The sequence below is a fragment of the Pseudorasbora parva genome, chromosome 7 (genome assembly GCF_024679245.1).
Source record: "Pseudorasbora parva isolate DD20220531a chromosome 7, ASM2467924v1, whole genome shotgun sequence".
In the NCBI taxonomy this organism is placed as follows: Eukaryota; Metazoa; Chordata; class Actinopteri; order Cypriniformes; family Gobionidae; genus Pseudorasbora; species Pseudorasbora parva.
Genome location: NC_090178.1, coordinates 11,496,911 through 11,524,017, shown reverse-complemented (window position 1 = coordinate 11,524,017; position 27,107 = coordinate 11,496,911). Strand labels below are relative to the sequence as shown.

Sequence of the window (27,107 nt, the reverse complement as noted above, 5' to 3'; positions counted from 1 at the left end):
TCATTTATTCAGAAAGTCGGACTGAATAAATTAAGGAATGTGAAATCGCGTTCACCGGAAGATCACTTGTTTTCATATCAGTTCTCTGACGGTCGTACCGTAATAGCCCGGGTATGCGCGCACCCCAAAATAAATTGGCGGCTAGATTGACTGTATATTTCGGAGTGGCGGCTGGCTTGACCGCAGTGAGATCTTGAGCGTCTTGAACTTTTTCGATTGTAGCTTGTCGTACGCGCGGTTCTTCCTTGCGATCGCGCAGTTTGTTTTTAAACTTTCTTAGCTGTCCCTCCGTCAGATCCTCAAAAGTATTCTCCAGGTGATCCTTATCAGTTTTCCCCATGGTTCCTCAAAGTGTCGTGGCTCTTCTAGGGGCTTTTGAAATGCGGAAGATGAACCGCTGCAGAAGACCTTTTAAACCGAGATGAAGGAGTGTCATTAGAGACTCCCAACCTACTCGAAACATTTCCTTCCTCATTTCCAATCCACTTTATTGTAAATACGGAGGTACAAGTATGTTTTAACTTTAAGTTTGTAATATAACCATTACACCATTTGTATGCTGTTTTTAATTAGCCGGTTGTTTGTAGGCTACCTCAAAGGAAGTCATGATCTGCAGGAATAGGAGGCACCTGCATCTCCTTTCCCATTCTGCATTGTTCATGAACAAAAAATAGAAAGAGGATTCAATGAAACAATGAAATATATATAATACACAGACATCCCTGGTGCCTCTTGTTTCATTTTGCTGTAGTAATTAATTACTTGTATTAGCAAAAGTAGGGCTAGATCATATTCAGCTAAAGACTTGAGGTTTTTTCTGTGGAGATCTATGATCCACCCTCTTAAAACCGTTGTTTCACACTCTAGTTGGAAACTTATGCAGCAGCTTTACTTCCTCAATGCCTCGTCAGTCAACAACTTAAGTTGTTCTTCACAGGCAGCAGTTTTTGTAAAAGGTACTTCGTAACAAAACTGTCAAGGTACTGCAATATCCGATTCATGTTTTTTGAAAGGTGTGCCTGTGCTATCCTTATTTTATTATCTAATGCAATACATTTGTTATAGCTCTAGCTGTTATAAAAGCTAGAGCTAGTAAAAAACTTTATCTCATTTGCCTCAACTGTGTAAATATTCCTGATGTATCATAAATAAATAAAATAAGTGAAGCATGGATCCTAACCCAAGTTTCACCAAGCCAGGAAGTGTTCCTTTTGAAATATTACTACTAACAATATAACATTTATGTTTAAAAATCCATAAAGATTTCGCAGCAAAAGGACACATGTACCACGAATTGAAGTGTACTAACCCTAACCCTAACGTTTTTAGAATTGGACTAAAAGATCTTTTACCTGCTTAAAAAGTATAAGCAATCATATAAATCAGACGACAAAAGGCATGTGATTGAGTAAAACAAGTTTTTTAGGAACGTTTTGATCATGTAGATAATCCAGAAGTCTTAAAAATGTGCTTGTCAAATATGATACAATATAGGGGTAAAGTTAAACAAATACACTTCAGGCATCAAATAGTATACAGACACACAAGTCACACAACACCTTATAGATTTTTAGATGGTGTGTCCGGTGTGTTCATGGTTTCATATAGCACAAGTCAAGTAATTTTTGTAAGAAAATTGACTATTATGTATCAGAACAGGTTTTTCTCTTCAGAGGAAATGTGACGCCACTTAAATCAATTAATTTAAGAAAAAGTTGTTTAATGAATGTTTTGTCTTTTTTTGACCGAACTATATTTTCATCTGGAAAGACTTTTCAGGATTTACTGGAAGGCACAGGAGGGTCTTAAGAATTCACAGATAAGGAGAGAAAAACATGTTCAGCTTTGCCGTCAGATTCCAGGGAACAGGTAGAATAATTTTCCCAGTGATGCTCTGTCTTTACATGCCATTTGCCTGAAGCTACCGCCAATATCTGAGCTGTCGAAACGTCTAATAACCTGTAAAAGGTGAACACAATAAACATATGGCATGAAACAAACATTTGAAATAATTTTGACCTTTTAAACGGAACACAATTCACATGAGTTGCTCTTGTAGAAGCATTTGATTTACCTTCCTGAACAATTCCTCAATGTGATCCTCGTGCGCATGCTTTGTGAACACATCCACTATGTATTGGACATAAAATGTTCCATTTTGAACATGCCTGTAAGATTTGGTTTCTGTAGAAAGATTTCAGAAGTGGAGTTAGGAGCGTTTAGACTTTCTCCGATAAGGAAATGGATATTGTGAATAGTATGTAGTGGTGAAACTTATTCATAAATAAGTGGGTCTTGCAAAATGTTTTGGTTGGTCGTGATTCCATAGCGTTAAAGCAGGGGTGTCAAACTCAGTTCCTGGAGGGCTACAGCTCTACAGAGTTTAGCTCCAACTCTGTTTTAACACGCATACCTCTATTTTTTAAATAAGCCTGAAGGACTTGAATAGCAGGATCAGGTATGTTTAGTTGGGGTTTAATCTAAACTCTGCAGGGCTGTGGCCCACCAGGAACTGAGTTTGACACCCCTGCATTAAAGGGTTAGTTCAGCCAAAAATGAAATTTATGTCATTAATCTTCTCTTCCGCGTTTGTTTTCAAACCTCAAATAAAGATTCAAACGGTCATGAATCAGCGGATTGATTCATGATTTGGATCGCCAATGTCACTAGATTTCAGCAGTTTGGTAGCCTGACAAGCCAGACCCACATCAAGATGTTTGGTCTGGAAACTCACCATAGACCATAGGGCTCAATCCGAGGGGCGGGATAAACGGTTGTCTTTCAAACTCCCTCTGCACGCGATAGGATAGAGCTACAACCAACCAGAGCAGCGAAGGTGAAACAGAGCTTGTTGATTGATTAAACATTCGCTGTATCCAGTCGGCAAAACTCAGAACACATCTTCCCTTTTTAAGAATGACTTCAGTGCCGTTCTTTTCTCAGAGAAAAGCTTAACTCCAAGTCTTCCAGAGCCGTGGTCAGAGCTGATTCAAAGGACCGCCGTTCGCCAGTTTCTGTGTTTACTAGAAGCACGCAAACGCAACTCAGCCGTCGTCATTATGGCCCCGCCCACCGACTCTATACACGATGTGATTGGCCCGGCAAGAGTTAGGCGATTACAGCTCAGAAGCGTATTGAGAGTTGCTAGACGCCACACGCGGGCAGATTAGATTTGCTGCCGCTAGAGTGCGTCTAGATTTCTAGGCTAGCAGTTTGGCAGTTAGACACGCGATCTGAATCATGATTCGATACGCTGATTCATGACCGTTTGAATCTTTATTTGAGGTTTGGAAACAAACGCGGAAGAGAAGACAAAGCTGAATAAAGACGCAGTTTTTGCTACTTTTGGATGAAAATGTATTTTTGATGCTTCAAGAAATTCCAATTAACTAACTGATGTCACATATGGACTACTTTGATGATGTTTTTATTCCCTTTCTGGACATGGACAGTATAGTGTGCTACACTTGGATACATTCTTGGACTAAATATAAAATATCTTAAACTGTGTTCCGAAGATGAACAGAGGTCTTAAGGGTGTGGAACGGCATTAGGGTTAGTCATTAATGACATAAATTTCATTTTTGGCTGAACTAACCCTTTAAGATCCATTAAAAAGGTGAACTGGTTTTACACAGAGAAACATTTTCTACTACTATGAAATTCAATTGAATACAACTTATTTTATATAAAATAATTTTCACTCTTATAAACTATAAATATACACTCTTAGAGAAAAAAAGGTGCACTTTACCCGGGGTACAGGACATCAGAGAAATGAAGTCTTTCTCCTTGTGCACAAAGTCATCGCCCTCTATTTCCATTGGATCCTCAGGCTCACCGTCGCTGGCCCACACTCGCCCATGCTCCCCTAAACAGAGATTTGCTTGAGAGATTAAGCCTTCTTCAAACAGGACTACAATCAATGGTGAGTTAATAATATACAATGACGTCCTAAAAAATTCAACAGTGAAAAATTCTATTTCAGTAGTCAGTTTCATACCTCCCCTGCAAGCTTGGATAAGAATAACCTTTGGTTTGTTACGCAGAGCTGGACAATTCTCAGAGTTCAGTTGACAGTAGATATCATCAACTGGGAAAGTATCAGTGGGGTTATCTGTTTTATGATAATGGACACCCAAAATGGCATCCCTCTTTCCATGGGACATTATAACCACAAAGGTGCTGTCTGAATGTGCATGTTCTTTACGTAGAGCGAAGTTCTTGACTGCTTGCTTCATTTCCTGCCAATCAAATAAACTCCATTAAATAAATCAAGAGACAAACATTTAGACAAACATTTTAGCTGTAACATCTGGATCATTTTCTCTACAAGCATCAGAAAACTATTATTTCATTAGATGCGTCTTCGACTGACAGTTTTTCTTATGCACCTGTGCAGAGAGATTTCTGTATTTGACAACTTGATAATCCAGCTCCATTAACAGCCACTCCATGTTCTCTTCATCTTTCTCGGCACCTCTCCTGGTCATGTTCTTCTCATCAAAATCTCTGTTGTTGATAAGCAGGGCAAGACGTTTTCTTCCCAACTTGTCTTTTGCTTCATAAATCTAAGAAAATACAACCAAGAGATTAATTTAACCACAACCAATACTATAGCATTCTAGACCAAAGCAACTGTCATTCAAGATACAGTAACATTACCTTTGTATCATTAGAAAAACTGATGTTTAGGCGTGTTATTTACATGATTAACATGAACAATTAGATTTTTTTCTCCCCTGCAACATTTGATGAACAGAATAATATTTGATTAATACTTGCCTCCTGTCCCTTTTCTCTAAGTATTTTGTTTTTAAACTGAGGGCTGCATGGAGTAACGCTCAAATCTCTCTGCCAATCATCTGACTGAGCAAGCTCAACATTCAGAACCGGACGTCTTGTGTCTACATCGACACATGGCAGAGAAACAGGTAAGTCTAGAAAACAGAACACAGCTCATGAGTACATCAATCATCATTAATCATATTCTATTAATTTTCACCCCTGTGTTTTGACATTCCAACCTGAAACCTGAGATTACAAGTCCCTGTTTGCACAGAAGTTGAGGCTCCATACCTATGTGAAACCTCAACTCAAATTGTGCATTGGATTATATATATATACACAGGTCATTCTCAAAAAATTAGCATATTGTGATAAAGTTCATTATTTGCTCCGGAAAGATGGCGCCGGAAAGATGCTCCGGAAAGATGGTGCCGCCGTGTTCGGTCGCCGTTCAGGTCGCTCCTCTGAGACTTTGCTTTTATTTATTATTCTACACTCTTTTGTTCTCGATTTTTACTAATCTATCATCAGCCTTGGTCTGCTATGATAGCAAAACACTTTTGGATATAGGTTATCGCTACACTGACCTGGTTCAAGACGCTTTCATCAATCCTCTGTGGCCACCTGAGATTCTTCGGAACGCCGAGTTGAACAAAGGCCACCCGACTCGTAGGCGAAGATTAAAAAAACACAGCGGGAAACGCGCTGGGATCCGCAACAGACTGAGGAAGAGAGCATTCACTCCTCCTCTCCCGAGCATTCTGCTCGCAAATGTCCAATCCTTGGAGAATAAGATGGACAATCTTAGAGCCAGGATAAGTTTTCAACGGGACATGAGAGACTGCAACATCTATTGTTTGTCTGAAACATGGCTCACGCCCGCAGTCCCGGACACAGCTGTGACGCCGTCTGAGAACTTCTCTGTTTTCCGGATGGACAGAACAGCCGAGGCCGGTAAAACCAAAGGCGGCGGAGTGTGTTTCATGATAAACAAGAAATGGTGCGATCCCAGAAACATCTCCATCCTTTCGCGATCCTGCTCGCCTCACCTGGAACATTTATCAATCATTTGCCGCCCATTCTATCTACATAGGGAGTTTTCTTCGGTCGTCGCCACTGTGGTTTATATTCCGCCACAGGCAGACACGGGACTGGCTTTATCTGGCCTCCATGATGCCATCAGCGGCTCCACAAACAGCCACCCCGATGCGGCTTTCGTCGTCGCGGGTGATTTTAACAAAGCCAACCTTAAGAAAGTATTGCCTAACTTTCACCAACATGTCTCCTGTCCCACACGAGGAGCAAACACACTGGATCACTGCTATTCTCTGTATAAGAATGCCTACAAGGCTCGTTCACTACCAGCCTTTGGTAAATCGGACCATGCCGCCATTTTCCTTACACCTGAGTACAAACAAAGGCTCGTTCAGGAACCCCCGGTGAGGCGGGAAGTTAAACGCTGGTCGCCTCATTCAGAGATCACGCTACAGGCAGCTCTTGACGACGTTGACTGGGACATGCTCCGGGCGAGTTCATCGGACGTCAGCGAGTTCACTGATGTGGCGCTCTGCTTCATCAACACACTGACAGAGCAAGCCACACAAACAATAACTATAACGTCCTTCTCTAATCAGAAACCGTGGGTGGACAGTTCAATCCGCGCTGCAGTGAACGCCCGCACTGCCGCATACAATGCCGGTCTACAAACAGGGAATATGAGGGATTATAAATCATCCTGTTATGCTCTCCGACGCGCCGTTAAAGCCGCAAAGCTCCGTTATAGGGATCGCGTGGAGTCTTATTTCCAACTCAACGACTCCCGGCGGATGTGGCAGGGACTGAGGACCATCTGTGCTTTTGGAACGAAATCCTCTGCAGAAGTGAGAGCTGATCCGTTGCTTGTGAACGAGTTAAACTCTTTCTACGCTCGCTTTGATGGCAATCGCGGCAGCGCGACACCGCCGAGTGACGCGTCAGACAGAATCACTCAGAGCTGCAACAATCACGTGATCTCTGTCTCGGAGGATGAGGTTCGTAGGACACTCAAACGTGTGGATGTTAGGAAAGCTGCTGGTCCGGATGGCGTTTCAGGTCGTGTCCTGCGGTCCTGTGCTGATCAGCTCGCTGGACTCCTCACATCCATCTTCAATGAGTCCCTTGCTACATCTGTGGTCCCAACCTCATTCAAAAAATCCACCATCATCCCTGTCCCTAAGAACAGTAAACCCTCTTGCCTAAATGACTATCGCCCAGTGGCTCTCACGTCTTTAGTCATGAAGGTCTTTGAGAGACTCATCAAAAACAACATTTGCTCCTCCATCCCTGACACCTTGGACCCTCTTCAGTTCGCCTATCGTCCCAATAGATCGACTGAAGATGCCATCTCTCACGTCCTCCACTCCTCCCTCACACACATCGACAGCAAGAATGGGAACTATGTAAGACTGCTATTTATTGACTATAGTTCAGCCTTTAACACCATAGTTCCCATTAAGCTAACTAACAAACTCCTGGATCTCAGACTGAACTCTTCTCTCTGTCACTGGATTGAAGATTTCCTCACTGGCAGACCTCAAGTGGTGAGAGTAGGACAGTTCACCTCCACCTCCATCACCGTGAGTGTGGGAGCTCCACAGGGCTGTGTCCTCAGTCCCCTGCTCTACTCTCTCTACACGCATGACTGTTTTTCCACACACAGCTCCACCTCGGTCATCAAGTTTGCAGATGATACTTTTGTCCTGGGCCTCATTTCCAACAACAATGAGACCGCATACTTGGACGAGGTGGAGCAACTGACATCATGGTGCCAAGACAACTGTCTCCTTCTGAATGTGAACAAGACCAAAGAACTGATTGTGGACCTCAGGAAGAGACAGCAACGGTCATATTCCCCTCTCATGATCAGCGGGACACCAGTAGAGAGAGTGAGCAGCTTCAAATACCTGGGTGTGAACATCTCCGAGGACCTGACCTGGACTGCACATATCCAGTCTCAGGTGAAAAAGGCCAGGCAAAGACTGTACCACCTGCGCCAGCTGAGGAAATTCCGGGTCTCACCAGCTATCCTGAAAACTTTCTATTCAGGGGCGATAGAAAGTTTACTGACTCAGTGCATCACAGCGTGGTATGGTAACAGCACCAGTCACGACTGCAAAGCCCTGCAAAGAGTGGTGCGCTTGTCCGAGCGCATCTCAGGGTCAGCTCTCCCGTCTCTGCAGGACATCTACATCAAACGATGCAGAGGCAGAGCTACAAAAATCATCAAGGACATTAATCACCCGGCCAACCCCCACTTCACCCGGCTGCCTTCTGGTAAGCGCTTCCGTAGCCTGATGGCCAAAACTGAGAGACTCAGGAGGAGTTTCTTCCCACAGGCCATCAGACTCCTGAACGCTGTCACTTAAAGGGATCCCCTGGTGTTGAGACTTGTATGGCTTAATATAACATAAATGATGTCTCTTACTGAATTATGTAGTAGAAAACCCATGAAAGATCTATGTTATTTTAAAAAATCGATTTTATATTTGGACCATGGGCGGCGCCATTTTGTTTGTGTTCTAGGTTGATGACGTAGATTGGTTGAACTCCTCAATCAGCTGGCATTACCCGTAGCTATTTTTTACCACAACGCAACTCGAAAATTGTTTCAGAGTTAAACAAAACCAATGAATTGCTTTGTAATCGTACTTAAAACACACTCAAACATACATGTGCACACAAACTCACCTACACAAGTCACAAACAGATCGGCGGGCGCGCACACACACCTGACAGACTGCGCTGTCTCAATCGAGATGTTGGGCTGCACGACAGGGGCTGAATCCGAAATCGACCCCCTATACCTTGAAATAGGGCATTATTTGAAGGGACGGCCATTTGTAGTGTTGTCCGACACCATAGGGACATGTTCGAGTGCAGTAATTCAGTCTCACGTTCACCGCAATAACGAGTATACAGCCGATTTACACACAACAGCTGTCCGACTTCACGCACTCGATCGTCTTCATTCTCTCCTTCAAGTTGTATTAGTGAACAAAAGTAGCGAAAGTAATTTGTCTTAAAAGTGAAAGTTTAAAGATTGAGGTTAATTCACTGAGCGTGCTCAAACTTTAATGCACAAACCAATCCCATGCATCATCACCAAAACATCCTGCCTCTTCCTCACGTTAACTTATCCCATCATCCTACCTAGATATTTCCCTCTGCTGGATACATTAGGCATTACAGTTAATCTGCTGCATATCAACAGTCTATCTATGATATCAACACAGGGAATAGTGATGTATGCACGCACGCAGTGCGTGTGTGTTCGCGCCGATCTGTTCGCGCCTCATATGTGTGTGTGTGTGTGTGTGTGTGTGTTCGCGCCGATCTGTTGGGGTGTGTGTGAGTCTGTGTGAGCGAGAGAGTTTGTGTCCACATGTATGTTTGGGTGCGTGAAGTCGGACAGCTGTTGTAAATCGGCTGTACACTGCGGTGCAACGTGAGACTGAATGACTGCACTCGAACATGTCCACTATGATGTCGGACAACACTACAAATGGCCGTCCCTTCAAATAATGCCCTATTTCAGGGTATAGGGGGTCGATTTCGGATTCAGCCCCTGTCATGGAGACTGAGCAGCCCAACATCTCGATTGAGACAACGCAGTCTGTCAGTGTGTGTGCCCGGCCGCCGATCTGTTTGTGTAGGTGAGTTTGTGTGCACATGTATGTTTGAGTGTGTTTTAAGTACAATTACAAAGCAATTCATTGGTTTTGTTTAACTCTGAAACAATTTTCGAGTTGCGTTGTGGTAAAAATAGCTACGGGTAACGCCAGCTGATTGAGGAGTTCAACCAATCTACGTCATCAACCTAGAACGCAAACAAAATGGCGCCGCCCATGGTCCAAATATAAAATCGATTTTTTAAATAACGTAAATCTTTCATGGGTTTTCTACTACATAATTCAGTAAGAGACATCATTTATGTTATATTAAGCCATACAAGTCTCAACACCAGGGGATCCCTTTAACAACATGTGACTTCACCTCACTTCAGTATTAACAAACTCACATACTGATATTGCACTGGACTTTATTCTTGTGTTCATGTAACTACTCATTATAATGCTGTTTGCACATTACACTCCTGCACTTCTGTTATCCACGTATTTATTTTTATAGTCTCCAGTTTACTTTATCTCACTTATTTTATTCCACATCTCTTATTTCTTTTACTTGATTTATTCATAATTCTACATATGTATATATATATATATATATATATATATATATATATATATAGCACCTTATCCTATTCCTATTTTATCCTATCCCTATTTTATAATTTATTGTGCTTTTTTTGTTAATTGTTATTTGCTGTCCATGGAGCGGACCTGTTTACATTTCACTGCCGGTTGTATTCTGTATAACTGTGTATGTGACAAATAAAACTCTTGAACTTGAACTATTTTCCATAATGTAATGATAAAAATTAAACTTTCATATATTTTAGATTCATTTCACACCAACCGAAATATTTCAGGTCTTTTGTTTTAATACTGATGATTTTGGCATACAGCTCATGAAAACCCAAAATTCCTATTTCAGAAAATTAGCATATCATGAAAAGGTTATCTAAGACTAAACGAGCTATTAACCTAATCATCTTAATCAACTAATTAGCTCTAAACATCTGCAAAAGATTCCTGAGGCTTTTAAAAATTACCAGCCTGGTTCATTACTCAAAACCACAATCATGGGTAAGACTGCCGACCTGACTGCTGTCCAGAAGGCCATCATTGACACCCTCAAGCGAGAGGGTAAGACACAGAAAGAAATTTCTGAATGAATAGGCTGTTCCCAGAGTGCTGTATCAAGGCACCTCAGTGGGAAGTCTGTGGGAAGGAAAAAATGTGGCAAAAAGCGCTGCACAACGAGAAGAGGTGACCGGACCCTGAGGAAGATTGTGGAGAAGGACCGATTCTAGACCTTGGGGGACCTGCGGAAGCAGTGGACTGAGTCTGGAGTAGAAACATCCAAAGCCACCGTGCACAGGCGTGTGCAGGAAATGGGCTACAGGTGCCGCATTCCACAGGTCAAGCCACTTTTGGGCTACAGAGAAGCAGCATTGGACTGTTGCTCAGTGGTCCAAAGTACTTTTTTCAGATGAAAGCAAATTTTGCATGTCATTTGGTAATCAAGGTGCCAGAGTCTGGAGGAAGACTGGGGAGAAGGAAATGCCAAAATGCCTGAATTCCAGTGTCAAGTACCCACAGTCAGTGATGGTCTGGGGTGCCAGGTCAGCTGCTGGTGTTGGTCCACTGTGTTTTATCAAGGGCAGGGTCAGTGCAGCTAGCTATCAGGAGATTTTGGAGCACATCATGCTTCCATCTGCTGAAAAGCTTTATGGAGATGAAGATTTGGTTTTTCAGCACGACCTGGCACCTGCTCACAGTGCCAAAACCCACTGGTAAATGGTTTACTGACCATGGTATTACTGTGCTCAATTGGCCTGCCAACTCTCCTGACCTGAACCCCATAGAGAATCTGTGGGATATTGTGAAGAGAAAGTTGAGAGACGCAAGACCCAACACTCTGGATGAGCTTAAGGCCGCTATCGAAGCATCCTGGGCCTCCATAACACCTCAGCAGTGCCACAGGCTGATTGGCTCCATGCCACGCCACATTGAAGCAGTCATTTCTGCAAAAGGATTCCCGACCAAGTATTGAGTGCATAACTAAACATAATTATTTGAAGGTTGACTTTTTTTGTATTAAAAATTCTTTTCTTTTATTGGTCGGATGAAATATGCTAATTTTTTTAGATTTAGGTTTTCATAAGCTGTATGACAAAATCATCAGTATTAAAACAATAAAAGACCTGGAATATTTCAGTTGGTGTGCAATGAATCTAAAATATATGAAGTTAAATTTTTATCATTACATTATGGAAAATAATGAACTTTATCACAATATGCAAATGTTTTGAGGAGGACCTTTAGGCCTATATACCAACCTTAGCAACCTAGACGTAAGCCGGGTGCACACTTTGCGATTTTGGCCGTCTGAGACAAATTTAGCAAATCCTAAAAGATTCCTCTGATCCTAGGCTAAAATCTGAAGTCTTTGACCGTTAGTTTGAGATGTTCACCGGCAGCCGATTAATGAGCGCTGCGATCAAATTTTACCTCCGACGAAATTCTGGTAGTGTCAGAAGATTTGGCACACAATCCTGCAGTGCGACTTCTCCTACAACGATCGTCAAATATCTCGGTTTTTCAAGACAAACTACTATGACCAAAACGAGAGCTAGAGATTTCTTTGTAGCCAGCATTTCAGTCCCGCGTGTAATGCAGCTCACTCTCACCGAACGCGTCATTCATTGATGATATAAAACTCCGGGTGAGTTTTCTTGCGCGCGTCCGTTTTTAGCGCGCCTTCACTATCGTACAGTCTGACATTAATGACAACTGAGATCTTACAGTGTGACATGGCGATCATGTTCGTACAGTCTGACAAGGGACATTCGCAAGGGATTTTGAAAAATCGCACAGTGCAGGACCCATTACGTGCAGTCTGACATTAATGCCAACTGAGATCTTACAGTGTGACATGGCTTTTATCGGTATGGAAGCCCGTTTCCGCCACTAAATAAACAACAATAATAATAAATTGCTACTTTTTATCTCAGAATTCTGACTTTTCTTCTCACAATTGCGAGTTATAAAGTCAGAATTCTGAGATTTAAAGTCATTGATCTGCCGCGTCCCGACACATGATTTGTGTCATGAACACATTGTAATAAGTATTTTAGCTGTAGTTTTAGCTGATAATGATGGAATGATTGTCTTATTACCTGAGTGGCATTAATATCTCTGAGCAAACGCGCTCTTAAAGGGATTTTAAATGCAAGCTTTGGCACTGAAACAGAAGGGATGTGAGGTGATAACGTTCATATTCTGATGTGTGATTATGGAAATATAACCCCCAGAACATCACCACTCTCAGAATGTGCTGTAATTCACGATTTCCTTAGAGAACGAGTGTTGACACGTCCAGTTGGGCTTATGACATGTCGCTATACATACAGTCACCTGAGTGTGGCGCAGCTGGGATCATATTTCATAAATAACGAATCATGAATAACATATTTCATTAATAACGCATCAGATATGCTGTAATGCAGGATTTCGTTTGAGAATGAATGTTATTGGCCTCCATATGCTCGGTTCTGATAATATTTGAAATAATAAATTAATTGTAAAAGGCTGGTTCTGTTACCACTTGTAACGGCCACCTAAAGTATGTTGAATACTGTTCATGATGTTAATGTTGCTACGCCTTTAAGATAGCGTCTTCTATGGTGCACGCTGTTCTTATGTGAGCGCGCACGCGTTGTGAGTGTAAGTGTGACGAGAGATGAGTGCTCTTCGGCTGATTGATGTTTCAGCTTAACGATGTTATTTTCCCCCTTTTATTTCTAACGTTTCTCAGAGTGTTTTCTTTTCCTTTTTCCCCTCTCGCTCTTTTACATGTATGGGAAGAGTGTGCTTTTGTGCGAACTCCTATAAAGACTCGTGGGACTACCAATTCATTTGACCCGTGATTTTTCTTCTTGCCTCCTGTTTTCTTTCTATTTTCCACCTGGGCAGACGCCGAAGCCCTCTGGTAGACGTTACACACTTCAGTTCAAACCTCAATGTCAAGGTTATATTGGTGCATGCGCGCGCGCTCACACACACACACACACACACACACACACACGCACGCACGCGCGCGGTTGAATGGTGTTTAACCTGACAGAGAAACAGTGAGTTCTGCTGCCGAACAGTTACAACAGAAATATGAGGCAGTTTTCATTAATAGCCTACTCCGGTAAATAATGATCTTATATGTTTTAATAAAAGGCCCACGTGACAAATTCAACCAGAGTATCCCTTTGCATTTAAACTCTATTCTCAAAATCCTGCATTACAGCATATGATGCGTTATTAATGAAATATGATCCCAGAATAGCGCCACCCTCAGGTGACTGTATGCAGGCCTACCGACAGAGCACTGACGTGTTGTGATCTGATCGGCAGCAGTTTTCATTAAACGTTAAAAAGATAAAACGATACTGTTTCAATAAATGGCGCATGTGACACCAGAATCAGAAATCAATATAAGGAGCTTTATTGCCATTTTTGCACACACAAGAAATCTGTCTTAGTGACAGAAGTTTCCAGTATACCCAAGTAAACAATAGAGAATAAAAATAAATGAATGAGTGAGATACACATATGCATAATACACACAAATAGCTAAACAAATTTGTATGTACATGTGTGCTATGGAACAGAATAACAGTCAATAATTAACAGTCAGGGAATGGAGTAAGGTTCTTGTCAAATAAATATAGTAAGCTAAGTGCTAGTTTACATTTTTATCATTTGAGGCATTTAACATGTCTTACATATTTAAAGCACACAGAAAGATTGCATTATATAATGTTTGCAGCTGAGATTTAATGATATGCGATTATATTAGGCTACTTTATTAGCCTATAATTTTTAACAGATTAGCCAAAGATCGATTAATTTATTATTTCAAATATTATCAAAACCGAGGACATATGAAGGTCAATAAAGTTCACTCTCAAACGAAATCCTGCATTACAGCATATCTGATGCTTTATTTATGAAATATGATCCCAGCAGCGCCACGCTCAGGTGACTGTATGTATAGCGACATGTCATAAACCCAACTGGACGTGTCAACACTCGTTCTCTAAGGAAATCGTGAATTACAGCACATTCTGAGGGTGGTGATGTTCTGGGGATTATATTTCCATAATCACACATCAGAATATGAACGGTTTCACCTCACATCCGTTCTGTTTCAGTGCCAAAGCTTGCATTTAAAATCCCTTTAAGAGCGCGTTTGCTCAGAGATATTAATGCCACTCAGGTAATAAGACAATCATTACATCATTATCAGCTAAAACTACAGTTAAAATAGGCTACTTATTATAATGTGTTCATGACACAAATCATGTGTCGGGACGCGGCAGATCAATGACTTTACAACTCGCAATTGCGACTTTAGGCTATATCTCAGAATTCTGACTTTATAACTTGCAATTGTGAGGGGGAAAAAATTCTGAGATAAAAAGTCGCAATTACTTTTTTTATTTTTTTATTTAGTGGCGGAAACGGGCTTCCATAGCCTACATCGGGGATCATGTTCGTACAGTCTGACACATGGTCTGACAAGGGACATTCGCAAAGGATTTTGAAAAATCGCACAGGGTGCATGACTCACCAACAGATGGAGCCCTTGAGTCCTGTTGAAGAACAACTGGAGCTGCTGAAAAACAAATGGAAGCATAAGTGTTTAATGGGCGTTACACGGACGTCAAAGGAAATTAAAAGTAAAATTTCAAGTAAAGTCTAGTTTAGTTCAAGTCTAAAACACAATTAGAACTAGGATTCGTATATAATTATAATAATGCTTTCTGAACGAATCGTTTTGTATTTTTGGGGAACAATTAGAATAATAATAAAAAAAAAATAATACATGCAATTCGCATGAAAATCATTTTAATTTTAAATGCAGATTCTGTTCCAGATTCTGAAAAAACTCCTTTTAGGTTCCAACTAGGCCATAGACTAATTATTCAAACTTTAAAGATATGCTAATGTGCAATCGTCCCATTTTTTGTGTCCTTCTTCAAAAGAACGAAAGAAACCTTCAGTCTAGTAGCTAGCTATTTTGTCTACTTCCTGCTGAAATGAGATCTTGATGAGATTTGTAAGGCTATTTGAATTATTTTATAATAGTTACCGTGTCCTGTGTTTTTCCTGAGCTCCTCTGCCGGTTCATTACAGCCAATAGCCTCTAAAAGTTCGAGTGTTACAGTCACCGCACCTGTCGACGTGAAAGTGTTCACCATTAAGTCGGCGAGATCTAGAGCGTCTTGAACTTTTTCGATTGTAGCTTGTCGTACGCGCGGTTCTTCCTTGCGATCGCGCAGTTTGATTTTAAACTTTCTTAGCTGTCCCTCCGTCAGATCCTCAAAAGTATTCTCCAGGTGATCCTTAACAGTTTTCCCCATGGTTCCTCAAAGTGTCGTGACTTCTAGAGGCTTTTGAAATGCCGAGGATGAACCGCTGCAAGCTAGACCTCCTATCTTTTGAACCGAGATGAAGGAGTGTCATTAGTTCAACCTACTCGAAACATTTCCTTCCTTATTTCAAGTCAATTTTCTTTCAAAGTAGGCTACTGAGGTACAAGAGACTACACTTTGGTATGTTTTAACTAGAATGTTATCTTGTAATATAATGATTGCACCATTTGTATGCTGCTGTACTATGACATAATTATGACATAGGTGACTCTCTGGCAAAAAGCTAGATTTGTACTAGATAGTACCTCAGAGAAAGCCATAATTTGCAGGACTCTGAGGCACCTGCATCTCCTTTCCCCCGGTCTTAATAGTTTATGATCCAAAAATTAAAAAAAAGATTTGATGAAACAAAGATACTTTCTTATATAACATCATTGGTTCCTCTTGTATCAGTTTCGTTTACTGTTGTAATTTATTTTTTTTAAGACTAAAAATAAATTATTTTCAGCGGCTGAGGTTTTCTCTGACAAGCTCTTTGATCCACCCTCCTAAAACCGAAAACTAGTTTCACACTATTGTTAGAAACTGCATGCTTTGGCATACTTCCTCCTTCCTTTATTTACTTCGTCAGTCAACAACTTGACAGGCACTTAGTAACTAAACTGGTTTCCAAAATGCAATATCTAATACAAATGTTTGAAAATTGCCCTGTGCTATCCTTATTTTATTATCCAATGCAATGTATAGCTATAGCTGTTTACAAAAGGAAAAACATTAGCAAAACCATTTATTTTACAGTTTACCTCATTGTACCTGTTTGTGAGAATATTGCTAAAGTAACATTTACTCACAATTTAACATGATTTTTTTTTCTTCTAAAAATTGATGTATGGATCCCAAGATACTTCAGTCCAGGAATTGTTAATCTTGAAATATTACTGACAATATAAAAGTTATTCTTAAGTTTAAAAAAACTGTACAAATTTCACAGCAAAAGGACATGTACCATGAGCTGAAGGGGAATGTTTTTTAGAATTAGACTAAAAGGTCTTTTACCTGCTAATAAATTATAAACTAGTAAAAGTATAAATGTAGTAGATTGTGTAAAGCAGGTTTTTCAGCAACGTTTTGATCATTCAGAGGCCTTAGAAATGTGCTTGTCAAATATGATACATTATAGGGTTACTGCTTAACTATAAAACACAACAACAAATGGTTACAAATACAGACACACAAGTAACTTAAAGGAACTGTAAGAAATGTATTTGAATTAATCATAAAATGGCCCTGATATGTCACTAGACATTAAGAAATCATGTTCATTTCAAATACTTATATCACTGACAACAGTAGTCCGGCTAGGATATTGTCATTTAAAAGTTGTTGTTGCAGCCCTCAACTGATGTTGATGTTGACATGTTGTGTTTCGGCCTGAAGCTCCGCCCTCCACCTATCTACCAATCACAAAGGCAGTAGTGTTTCGGCATCCAGGTTGCCAGCTCTGCTCTTGTTACCACAGCTGCAGCTACAAACGTTCCTGCTGGATCCTGCAGCCAATCTGGCAACCTCAAGTCAGGGGGAGGGGGAGAGGGAGAGGGGATACACCGCTCTACAGTCATTTGAAAGTGATTGCAGTGCTAGTATCCAGCTGCAGCACACCAGTTTCAGAACCCCATCCACAGAACCGGAAGTGAGGGGCGGGGCTTAATCAGTCATAGTTGCGCCATCCATATATGACATTTTCTTTTGTCAAATAAGCTGTTTTCACGTGGATTTTGATCGGATCGATGTCTACAATATTTAACAACAATACTTTTAAATAGTCACTTTTCTGTTCATATGATATACATCATGATGATTTTAAAACATAGTCTATTGATCATCATCTATTAATATCATTGAATATAAAGACAGTAGTTTACACTTCATGGCTAAAACTATACAGTTTTTATTTAAAAAATATTAATAAATGTATTCACCTTATTTTTCATGACAACAAGGGTGACGCCATTGCGTTCGTTTTGTCATCTTACTTCCGGCTGAGAAGGACTTCTTACTTCCGGCTGAGAGAGCAAGTTGTTACTAGTATACAAAAATAGTATACCCGTATAGAAAAGAACCGGCGTATATACCTGTATAAGAACCGGCGAGGCGGGGTCCCCTCCTCTTCTCACTCTGATTGGCCGTGATTCACGGCCCGTGAACCTCAAACAAACCAATCAAACAAACCAACGACGGCAGCAGCGACCCAATTAGGGGCAGAATAGGATGTCTTCACACGCGTCATTTTTCCTGAAAATACGGGACGATTCCGTATTTCACGGGACGAGTGGCAACCCTAATGAGGTCCATATTCCACGAGTAGGAATAAAGTGCGGCCCCTTTAAGAGATGCGTGTTCCTTTCGGTATTTTGTGTGTGTGCGCCAAACTGTGCTGCGATTCACACGAACAGTGTGAGAAACACAGACGTGGGGGCGTTTAGAAAAGTAACCTGCGTATTCGTTTTAGCCGATTGTAGTGTATTTAGTTCAATAAAACACATGTCCTCGAACTACTGAAATAACTACCGGATGTCCCCATAGACAGTAAAAGAAATGGACAGAGCTATCCCATTGACTTCTACGGCGTTAAGTGAAGTCAGTAAAGGAGCACTCACTTCCTGATGGCTGAGTGTGCTGCGCAGGCTCAGACTGAGCTTGACGACGTAGATGTGACGTGAGCCTCCTGTCTGACAGTTGTAGGTCTTCTAGTAGTTGTGGAAAGTGAAATCTGAATCCCGTTGTTTAAATATTTTCTCCCGTTGCTTTTGGCTCACTATGGGCTTCTCCCCATTCTTCTCCCTTGACTTTATCAGACTTTATGTCTCCACGTCCCCCCGACTGCCTCATAGACAGTAAAAGATTGCCTGTGAGCGTCTCCTCAGGTCTATACGGTAATTTCTCAACTGTGCGACAGAGTCGCGTTGGTTATGACCCAATCGTTAGCCCTTTTTTATAGAGAGAAATCATAGACTGTAAAAAAATATGGATGTAGTGTCCGTGACGTCACCCATAGGATTCCGATAAGCCGTTCTGAAGCTTAAAGTATGGTCGAGCTGGGCGTTGCCATCTTGCGAGCGAGTCATCCTGTGTCACTCCCCGATAACAGAAAATGGGCAAAAAGGCGGGATGACTATAGACGGCAGATAAATGGCTATCCACTTGTAACCACGCCCTTAATTATGCAGAACTTTAAAGCTTTATATAACGTAAACGAATGAGTTATAAAAAAATTCACCCCCCTCACAGTTGTCATGAAGATCAAAAGTAGCCTTATAGGCCAAAACCACAATTTGTACCAGGCTGTAAACATGTTTTTTTCTGCTTTAAAGTTGAGAATTTTAACATGGGGCTCAATGAGATTCTGCTCCCTTCTGGAGCCTCTAGTGGCCAGTTGAGGAATTGCAGTTTACATTACTTCCGTATTGGCTTCAAGAGATTGCGAGAGGTTGCCGCTTGAGAGAAATGCACATCATGGATTACCTAATCAGAGAGTAGCCTATTTCTTTTCGTTTTAAATTGTTAAAAGACATTTCAAGCTTTCTTAAGATATATTTCATGTCTGTGAGGCGTACGCTGAGTTTTGTTAAATTAGAATGAGATGCGCTACAGTTCACGAGCAACGCAAGTGGCCGCCTGCATGATTAGGGCATGTAGAAAATATCCAGCCGAGAACGATTCACACAGCGTTTGACTCGCGTGGCTGAGCCTCTCCCGGCAGAGTTCAAGCATCTGTGGACTCGTTCCTTCAGCTCTGGCCATCTTGCTTTCAGTCCGCTTTCAGCTTTTTTTGTTTTCTGCAGTACAGTTAAAGTAACGTCTGCTTTTCTCTAGTCATTCACAAGTTTCTCACTTCAAACTTACTTTCTTCTGATCCGTTATGCACAGCGCGCGGCTCCCGCTCTGCTTCTGCCCCAATGCGACTTTTAGTCTAATGCAAATTATGCTATTTTCCTCTTCATGACGCATATTTTGACTGATGCGACTCATACTCCAGAGCGACTTATAGCCTGAAAAATGCGGTAAGCACTGCATTGCAATACTTGCATTTTGCACCGTCACTCTCAATTTTAAAGTGCTCCCACGCTTTCTTTGCCCGCTTCATTGCCCGCTTAGAAAGCTGGTCATGACTTCTTCTTGTGGATATTACAAATGTCTGGGAGTGCTCTGGCGGTCTCTAGGAGTGCAAAAATATATTACAACTAAATTCAAAGCACGTCATTGACGCCACTTAACCGAGCAAAATGTTTCACTCGGTTACGCAATTTTTAACGGTTAATCGGTTAACCATGGACACCCCTATTCTTTAAAATATATATGTGCTCATTAATGTATATTTACTTCTTTCAAGTAATAAAGTATTCTCGTAAGTTTATAATATGCCATTGAAAATACATACGGGTGAAGGGTTCAAATGCCGGTCGCCATGTTGCTCCTCCATCTTGAAAGTACATTAGCCAAAGAGGGACATATACCCGTAAATCCAAGCTTCGCCTTTCGCGTTTTAACACTCGGTGGCACCGTGTCGAATATGTGAAGAGGGGGATTGCCATGTTAATCTTGGACTAAATCGGCCACCGTAGGAGTTAAAACGAAATCAGAACAGAAACTAATATTCACTGGATGGTCATATACCTTTTCACCGCTAGATGGGGGAAAATATCACACAGTGTAGCTTTAAAAAATATATTAGGCCTAATACATTCGTAACATGTTATAGTGTTGCCCATTTGACTCTATATTCAATCATATTATTTTGATTAAAAATAATAGACAGAGAATGTGACATTTCTATTTTTCAAATGTCAAAGAAAAATAACCATTTAATACAAGGCCTTAAAGTGAAACGTGTTTCTCTGAAAGAAAACAAATAGGACATATAATATTTCTAAAATAATAGGTTTAAAATGATTTTAAACAGCACATAATAAAAAATAAAAACATGCAAAAAAGTTAGCTTAAAACAAAAACTTGTGACTTCTAAGCCGATATTTTGGCATTTCTGCAGAAATACTTGAAAATATGAAAGTGTTTTCCCTGAAAACAAAATTAATGTTTTATCAATTAATAATTATTTAATATTAAGACAAATAATATATTTTGACAAATGGAAAAAAAAAGCTTTGATGATAAAACATGAAAGACAGATTTAATATTCGTTCACTACCACATGTATCATGACAGAAATATCACACCCTACTCAACATATTCTCCTTCATGCTTGTTCACATCTTCACTGGCTTAAATGCATGTTTCGCATGCTCAAGAATATGAATTGAAAATAATCTATTTAAAAGTATTGTTGTTAAATATTGTAGACATCAATCCGTTTAAAATCCATATGAAAACAACGTGTATGGGTAGGCCTACTCACTTCCGGTTCTGTGGGGGTTCTGAAACTGCCAGTTTAGGCTAAAATCTTACATAAACTTCCTTTAACACTTTAGATGGTGTTTCTGGTGTGTTCATGGTTTCATATAGCACAAATCAAGTAATGTTTGTGAGAAAATGAACTATTATGTATCAGAACAAGTTTTCTCTAAAGAGGAAATGCTGAAAAGCCATTTAAATCAATTAATTTGGGCAAGAGATGATTAATAAAGTTTTTTTCAAAACGTCTAAGAACCTGTAAAAGGAGAACAAGCCCAGGAGTGCTTGGTGAGAAGGGTCCCATGGCAGCTTTCTAGAGCCCTTCTTGGCCTTTAAGTCCCTTAAAAGGTTGACTTGAAAGGCTGTCTTGTCAGTGTCCTTGAGCTCTTTCAAGTTTAGCCCAAGATGGTGCTCAGGGACCACTAAACAGGGCGAGGTTCGTCACACATCGCAGCTTTTTGAAGTTTGCAAGGGTCAGGACCAGTCTCATCCATGGCCGGATAAGCTTGGACTGGTAGACTTGAAGGACCACAATTGTGGGTGGATCCAGGGCTGGACTGGGGCTAAAATTCGGCTCTGGCATACCCAGAACATCCGACCCATGAGTTCCCCGTGAATGTTTTTGCTGGGGTTGGGGCCTTAAATTTGAGTATATAAATAAAACGAGGACAAGGACAAATAATTATAGATATTATCGAATTTGCTGCAAATGCAGATAAACTTAATATTGCTTTTTTTGTCACACAGCTAGGATGCAGTAAAGTAAATTTACTGCTTTTAAATGCTGTTAGCATTTACTCACTCTCGTGTCATTCCAAACCTGTATGACTTCTGTGAAACACAAAAAAAGATGTTTTGAAGAATGTTGGCAACCAAGCCATTTTGGTTAGGCTACCATTTGAATATTGTTAAAACAAAAAAACAGACTGAAATTATTTTATTTTATGCTACACAGAAATAAATTAATTTAGGTTTGGAATGACATTAGGGTGAGTAAATGATCACATTTTTGGGTTGAACAATCATATTTTTCAAGAGTTAACACATCATTATAAGACACTGATATCTATCTTTCATGAGGCTATTAAATTTCATTAAATCTATTAAACAAAGTTAATAAAACTTTTAAAGAGGAAAAAAAAGCTTTGTCCTTAATTCATGGGATCCAGACTTTAAAGCTGTTTTATAGACTATAGTTTAGTTGTAGGCCAGTTTCATTTAAATGTAAGATCATGGCAGTCACAGGGTAAAAAACATAGATTGTAAAAACCTTGCTCCTCATTATATGGCTATATGGTTTCTAAAACTATATAAAAGATATATATTAAACTATTATATTTGTAAGTAAAAAAAAAAAAATTAAACACCTGTAGAAAATACGAAAACAGCCTCTATAAGAGTGATTTATATTCTGCAATATTAATTTAAGTAATATAGCAACATTTTTAATAAATGTTTCTTCCAAAACACCATATTTCTTTGCTGTTAGCTGCAATATAAATTGTGGTTCTGCTAAAGTGAAACGTTTGTGTGCATTGCCGTTTTCCACTTTACCTCGTCATGAATACATGCTCGCGGCTGTTTTCAGCTGATTCAACACAGAACCTGTAATGTTTCCTTATCACACGATTGTCTAAAACTAAATTCGGAGTCAAAGTGCCGTATAGAGCATTTAAACGCAGCATATGTTTGTCAGCGGCTGCGCTGCGCGGATATTCACCTTTGCAGTTCCATGCGCTCAAATACTAGCCTAATAAATAAATAAATAAATAAATAAATAAATAAATAAATAAATAAAAAGCGCCTAATATGGGGAGGTCTCTCTCGCTTCGGCCTGTCAATTCAGAAGACAAACCAATGGCCGCTGTCGCTGCATGTTGTCAGTGGTACAAAAAATATTATTATTAGGGCCCAAGCCCTGAAAGGGCGCAGAGCCCTATTGTTCTTCTAAGGAATATTATTATTATTATTTTAACCCGACTATTTGGTCATTTTTGGGGCCCTTCCCATGCTCGAAAACTCTTGAAACTTTGCACACGCATCAGAATGCGCGGCCATCAGGGCTGGACTGAGGCTGGTACCCGGGCGTGGCAGAGGGGCTCGACAGCGCCCCCTAAAGTGGGGTCTGGAAACGTGGTCTACAATTCAAACCAACTTCCACGTACATATATGAAACTCGGTACACATATAGCGCCGAGCTACATCGGGCCGAACAACTTTCGTGCTCTAAGTTATGTGTCAGCCCAACAGGAAGTGAGCTATTATGGGTTGTTCGGAAAAAGCACGCTCAGGAATTTAACATACTCCTCCTAGACGATTCATCCGATCAGCACCAAACTCGGTCAGCCTGAAGTCAAGACACTGAGGATGCTAAATTGCTGGCAACTTTTTGATACCTCAAACGGTTTGGCCGTGGCGAAGAGACGAATTTATGGCCAGAAAAGGGAAACAGGAAGTGTGTTATAACTTTTGCATACATTAATTCATTTTGATGAAACTTCAGCTGTGTGTTCGTTGTAAGAGACCGATCACATGGATTTGACTTTTGTGAGTCAAAGTTATAGCGCCACCAACTGGCAGCAGGAAGTGTCACTTAATTTTGTCCAAAGTGGGGGGGTTAGTTTTATCTACATTCACCAAACTCAGGATATATATTGTACTTTTCGAGCCGGACAACTTTCTAATTTACAGTCATTAGCTCTGACCAACAGGAAGTCAGATAATTTGGTTGGAATATAACAAGAAGTGAAAAAGCGAGCTCTGAGTTTTTACCTTCTCCTCAAAAGCGATTCATTCAATCTCCTCCAAACTTGGACAAGATGAAGTAAATATACAGAAGATGCTAAAATGCGAACGGTTATTGGATATCTCAAACGGTTTTCCCTTAGCAAAAGCCTAAAAAAGACAAAAGAAGCGCACAAGTGCCTGGTTCATAAATAAGGCTATACTCCCACCTGCTGGTTATTCTATATATCACACGTTTTTTTTTTCTTTCTTTTTTTTCCAACACTTATGCTCTCCCTTAAATGACCAGTAGTAATATTGTATAAGTTTTCAAGCAAAAAACCTTGCCTCTTTGTGTGTGTGAATGGTTTTCTAGCCTGGTGGGGACTTGACATGAATGCACACAGACTCATGGGGACTTCCCAATGGGTACAAAAGCTTATAAATCAAACAGAATGAGTTCTTTTGAAGAAAGTTTTGTGTGATGGGTAAGTTTTGGGGTAGGAGCAGTGTAGGAGGACAGAATATATGGTTTGTACAGCATAAAAACCATTACGTCTATGAGTCCCCAGAACGATAGTGAACCAGAAATGAGTGTGTGTATGTGTGGGGGTAGGGGTGTGTGTTGTGGATGGGGGATGGTGGATGGGCTTAACTGATAAGAGTTGCCTGCAGCATACTTCAGCATTACTACTGTGTGTGTGTGTGTGTTCTTTTTTCTAGCCTGATGGGGACTTCAACCTGAATGCACACAGTCTCATGGGGACACGTGTCACTGATTTCTACAGTGTGTGTGTGTGTGTGTGTGTGTGTGTGTGTGTGTGTGTGTGTGTGTGTGTGTGTGTGTGTGTGTGAATGAGAGGTGTTCTAATTAAGATGGTACATGTATGTAGGCTGTAAACTGAAGAATGTTTTATTTTTAAATCAGACCATTATTGTGGATCTGACCATTTTATTTTATTTTATCTTTTTTTTTTTTTATTATTATTATTATTTTTGTTTTTGAATTACTATTATTATCTTTACGACTGTTTTAACTATGCTTGTTTTTAATTTTTTATTCGTCCATTTGGTATTCTTTTTTTCTCATGCATTTGTTACCACTGTTTTAATTCATTTCTATGTAAAGCACTTTGAATTGCCATTGGGTATGAAATGTGCTATACAAATAAACTTGCCTTGCCTTGCCTTGCCTTGTGTGTTTGTGTGTGTGTGAGCCACTCTTCTGTCTAGAAAGATTACCTCTCAATCCTGTGCTTTGGCCTGCATTAAAGGATAAAACATATTATTCTGGGTTTGAATAAAAAAAATTAATGTATAAAACCAGTTTATTTGTAGGGTATTGAGAATATTGTTTTATATAATTAGTTAAATAATTGTGTTAATACAAATAATTATTAATAAAAAATATATAAATATAAAAAAAATTACTAACAAAAGAAAAAACACATTTAATTGTCTTTTTTTTTTAAAGAAAAAAAAGTAGTGTGTGTAACTTAAAAAATGAGAAGATTAATGCCTTTTGTTTAAGGACAAAAATGAGAACCAATGAGCTACCGGTATATCGAATAACCAGAAGGTGGAAGTACAGTATTGTTCAAAATAATAGCAGTACAATGTGACTTACCAGAATAATCAAGGTTTTTCGTATATATTTTTATTGCTATGTGGCAAACAATTTACCAGTAGGTTCAGTAGATTCTCAGAAAACAAATGAGACCCAGCATTCATGATATGCACGCTCTTAAGGCTGTGCAATTGGGCAATTAGTTGAATTAGTTGAAAGGGGTGTGTTCAAAAAAATAGCAGTGTGGCATTCAATCACTGAGGTCATCAATTTTGTGAAGAAACAGGTGTGAATCAGGTGGCCCCTATTTAAGGATGAAGCCAACACTTGTTGGACATGCATTTGAAAGCTGAGGAAAATGGGTCGTTCAAGACATTGTTCAGAAGAACAGCGTACTTTGATTAAAAAGTTGATTAGAGAGGGGAAAACCTATAAAGAGGTGCAAAAAATGATAGGCTGTTCAGCTAAAATGATCTCCAATGCCTTAAAATGGAGAGCAAAACCAGAAAGACGTGGAAGAAAACGGAAGACAACCATCAAAATGGATAGAAGAATAACCAGAATGGCAAAGGCTCAGCCAATGATCACCTCCAGGATGATCAAAGACAGTCTGGAGTTACCTGTAAGTACTGTGACAGTTAGAAGACGTCTGTGTGAAGCTAATCTATTTTCAAGAATCCCCCGCAAAGTCCCTCTGTTAAAGAAAAGGCATGTGCAGAAGAGGTTACAATTTGCCAAAGAACACATCAACTGGCCTAAAGAGAAATGGAGGAACATTTTGTGGACTGATGAGAGTAAAATTGTTCTTTTTGGGTCCAAGGGCCACAGGCAGTTTGTGAGACGACCCCCAAACTCTGAATTCAAGCCACAGTACACAGTGAAGACAGTGAAGCATGGAGGTGCAAGCATCATGATATGGGCATGTTTCTCCTACTATGGTGTTGGGCCTATTTATCGCATACCAGGGATCATGGATCAGTTTGCATATGTTAAAATACTTGAAGAGGTCATGTTGCCCTATGCTGAAGAGGACATGCCCTTCAAACGGTTGTTTCAACAAGACAATGACCCAAAACACACTAGTAAACGGGCAAAGTCTTGGTTCCAAACCAACAAAATTAATGTTATGGAGTGGCCAGCCCAATCTCCAGACCTTAATCCAATTGAGAACTTGTGGGGTGATATCAAAAATGCTGTTTCTGAAGCAAAACCAAGAAATGTGAATGAATTGTGGAATGTTGTTAAAGAATCATGGAGTGGAATAACAGCTGAGAGGTGCCACAAGTTGGTTGACTCCATGCCACACAGATGTCAAGCAGTTTTAAAAAACTGTGGTCATACAACTAAATATTAGTTTAGTGATTCACAGGATTGCTAAATCCCAGAAAAAAAAAAATGTTTGTACAAAATAGTTTTGAGTTTGTACAGTCAAAGGTAGACACTGCTATTTTTTTGAACACACCCCTTTCAACTAATGGCCCAATTGCACAGCCTTAAGAGCGTGCATATCATGAATGCTGGGTCTTG

The 27,107-nt window shown here is 40.1% G+C and overlaps 1 protein-coding gene across 1 annotated transcript; it reads right to left on the bottom strand.

Annotated features, from left to right (window-relative positions):
* Positions 1-1,795: 1,795 nt before the first annotated feature.
* Positions 1,796-15,919, bottom strand: caspa (caspase a). The gene is made up of 7 exons (XM_067448139.1): positions 15,598-15,919; positions 4,786-4,940; positions 4,395-4,571; positions 4,004-4,244; positions 3,755-3,871; positions 2,075-2,184; positions 1,796-1,959 (listed from the first exon to the last, which is right to left on the bottom strand). The coding sequence occupies exons 1-7, from the start codon at positions 15,866-15,868 to the stop codon at positions 1,852-1,854; spliced, it is 1,179 nt and encodes a 392-aa protein (XP_067304240.1). The 5' UTR covers positions 15,869-15,919; the 3' UTR covers positions 1,796-1,851.
* Between the last annotated feature and the right edge of the window lie 11,188 nt (positions 15,920-27,107).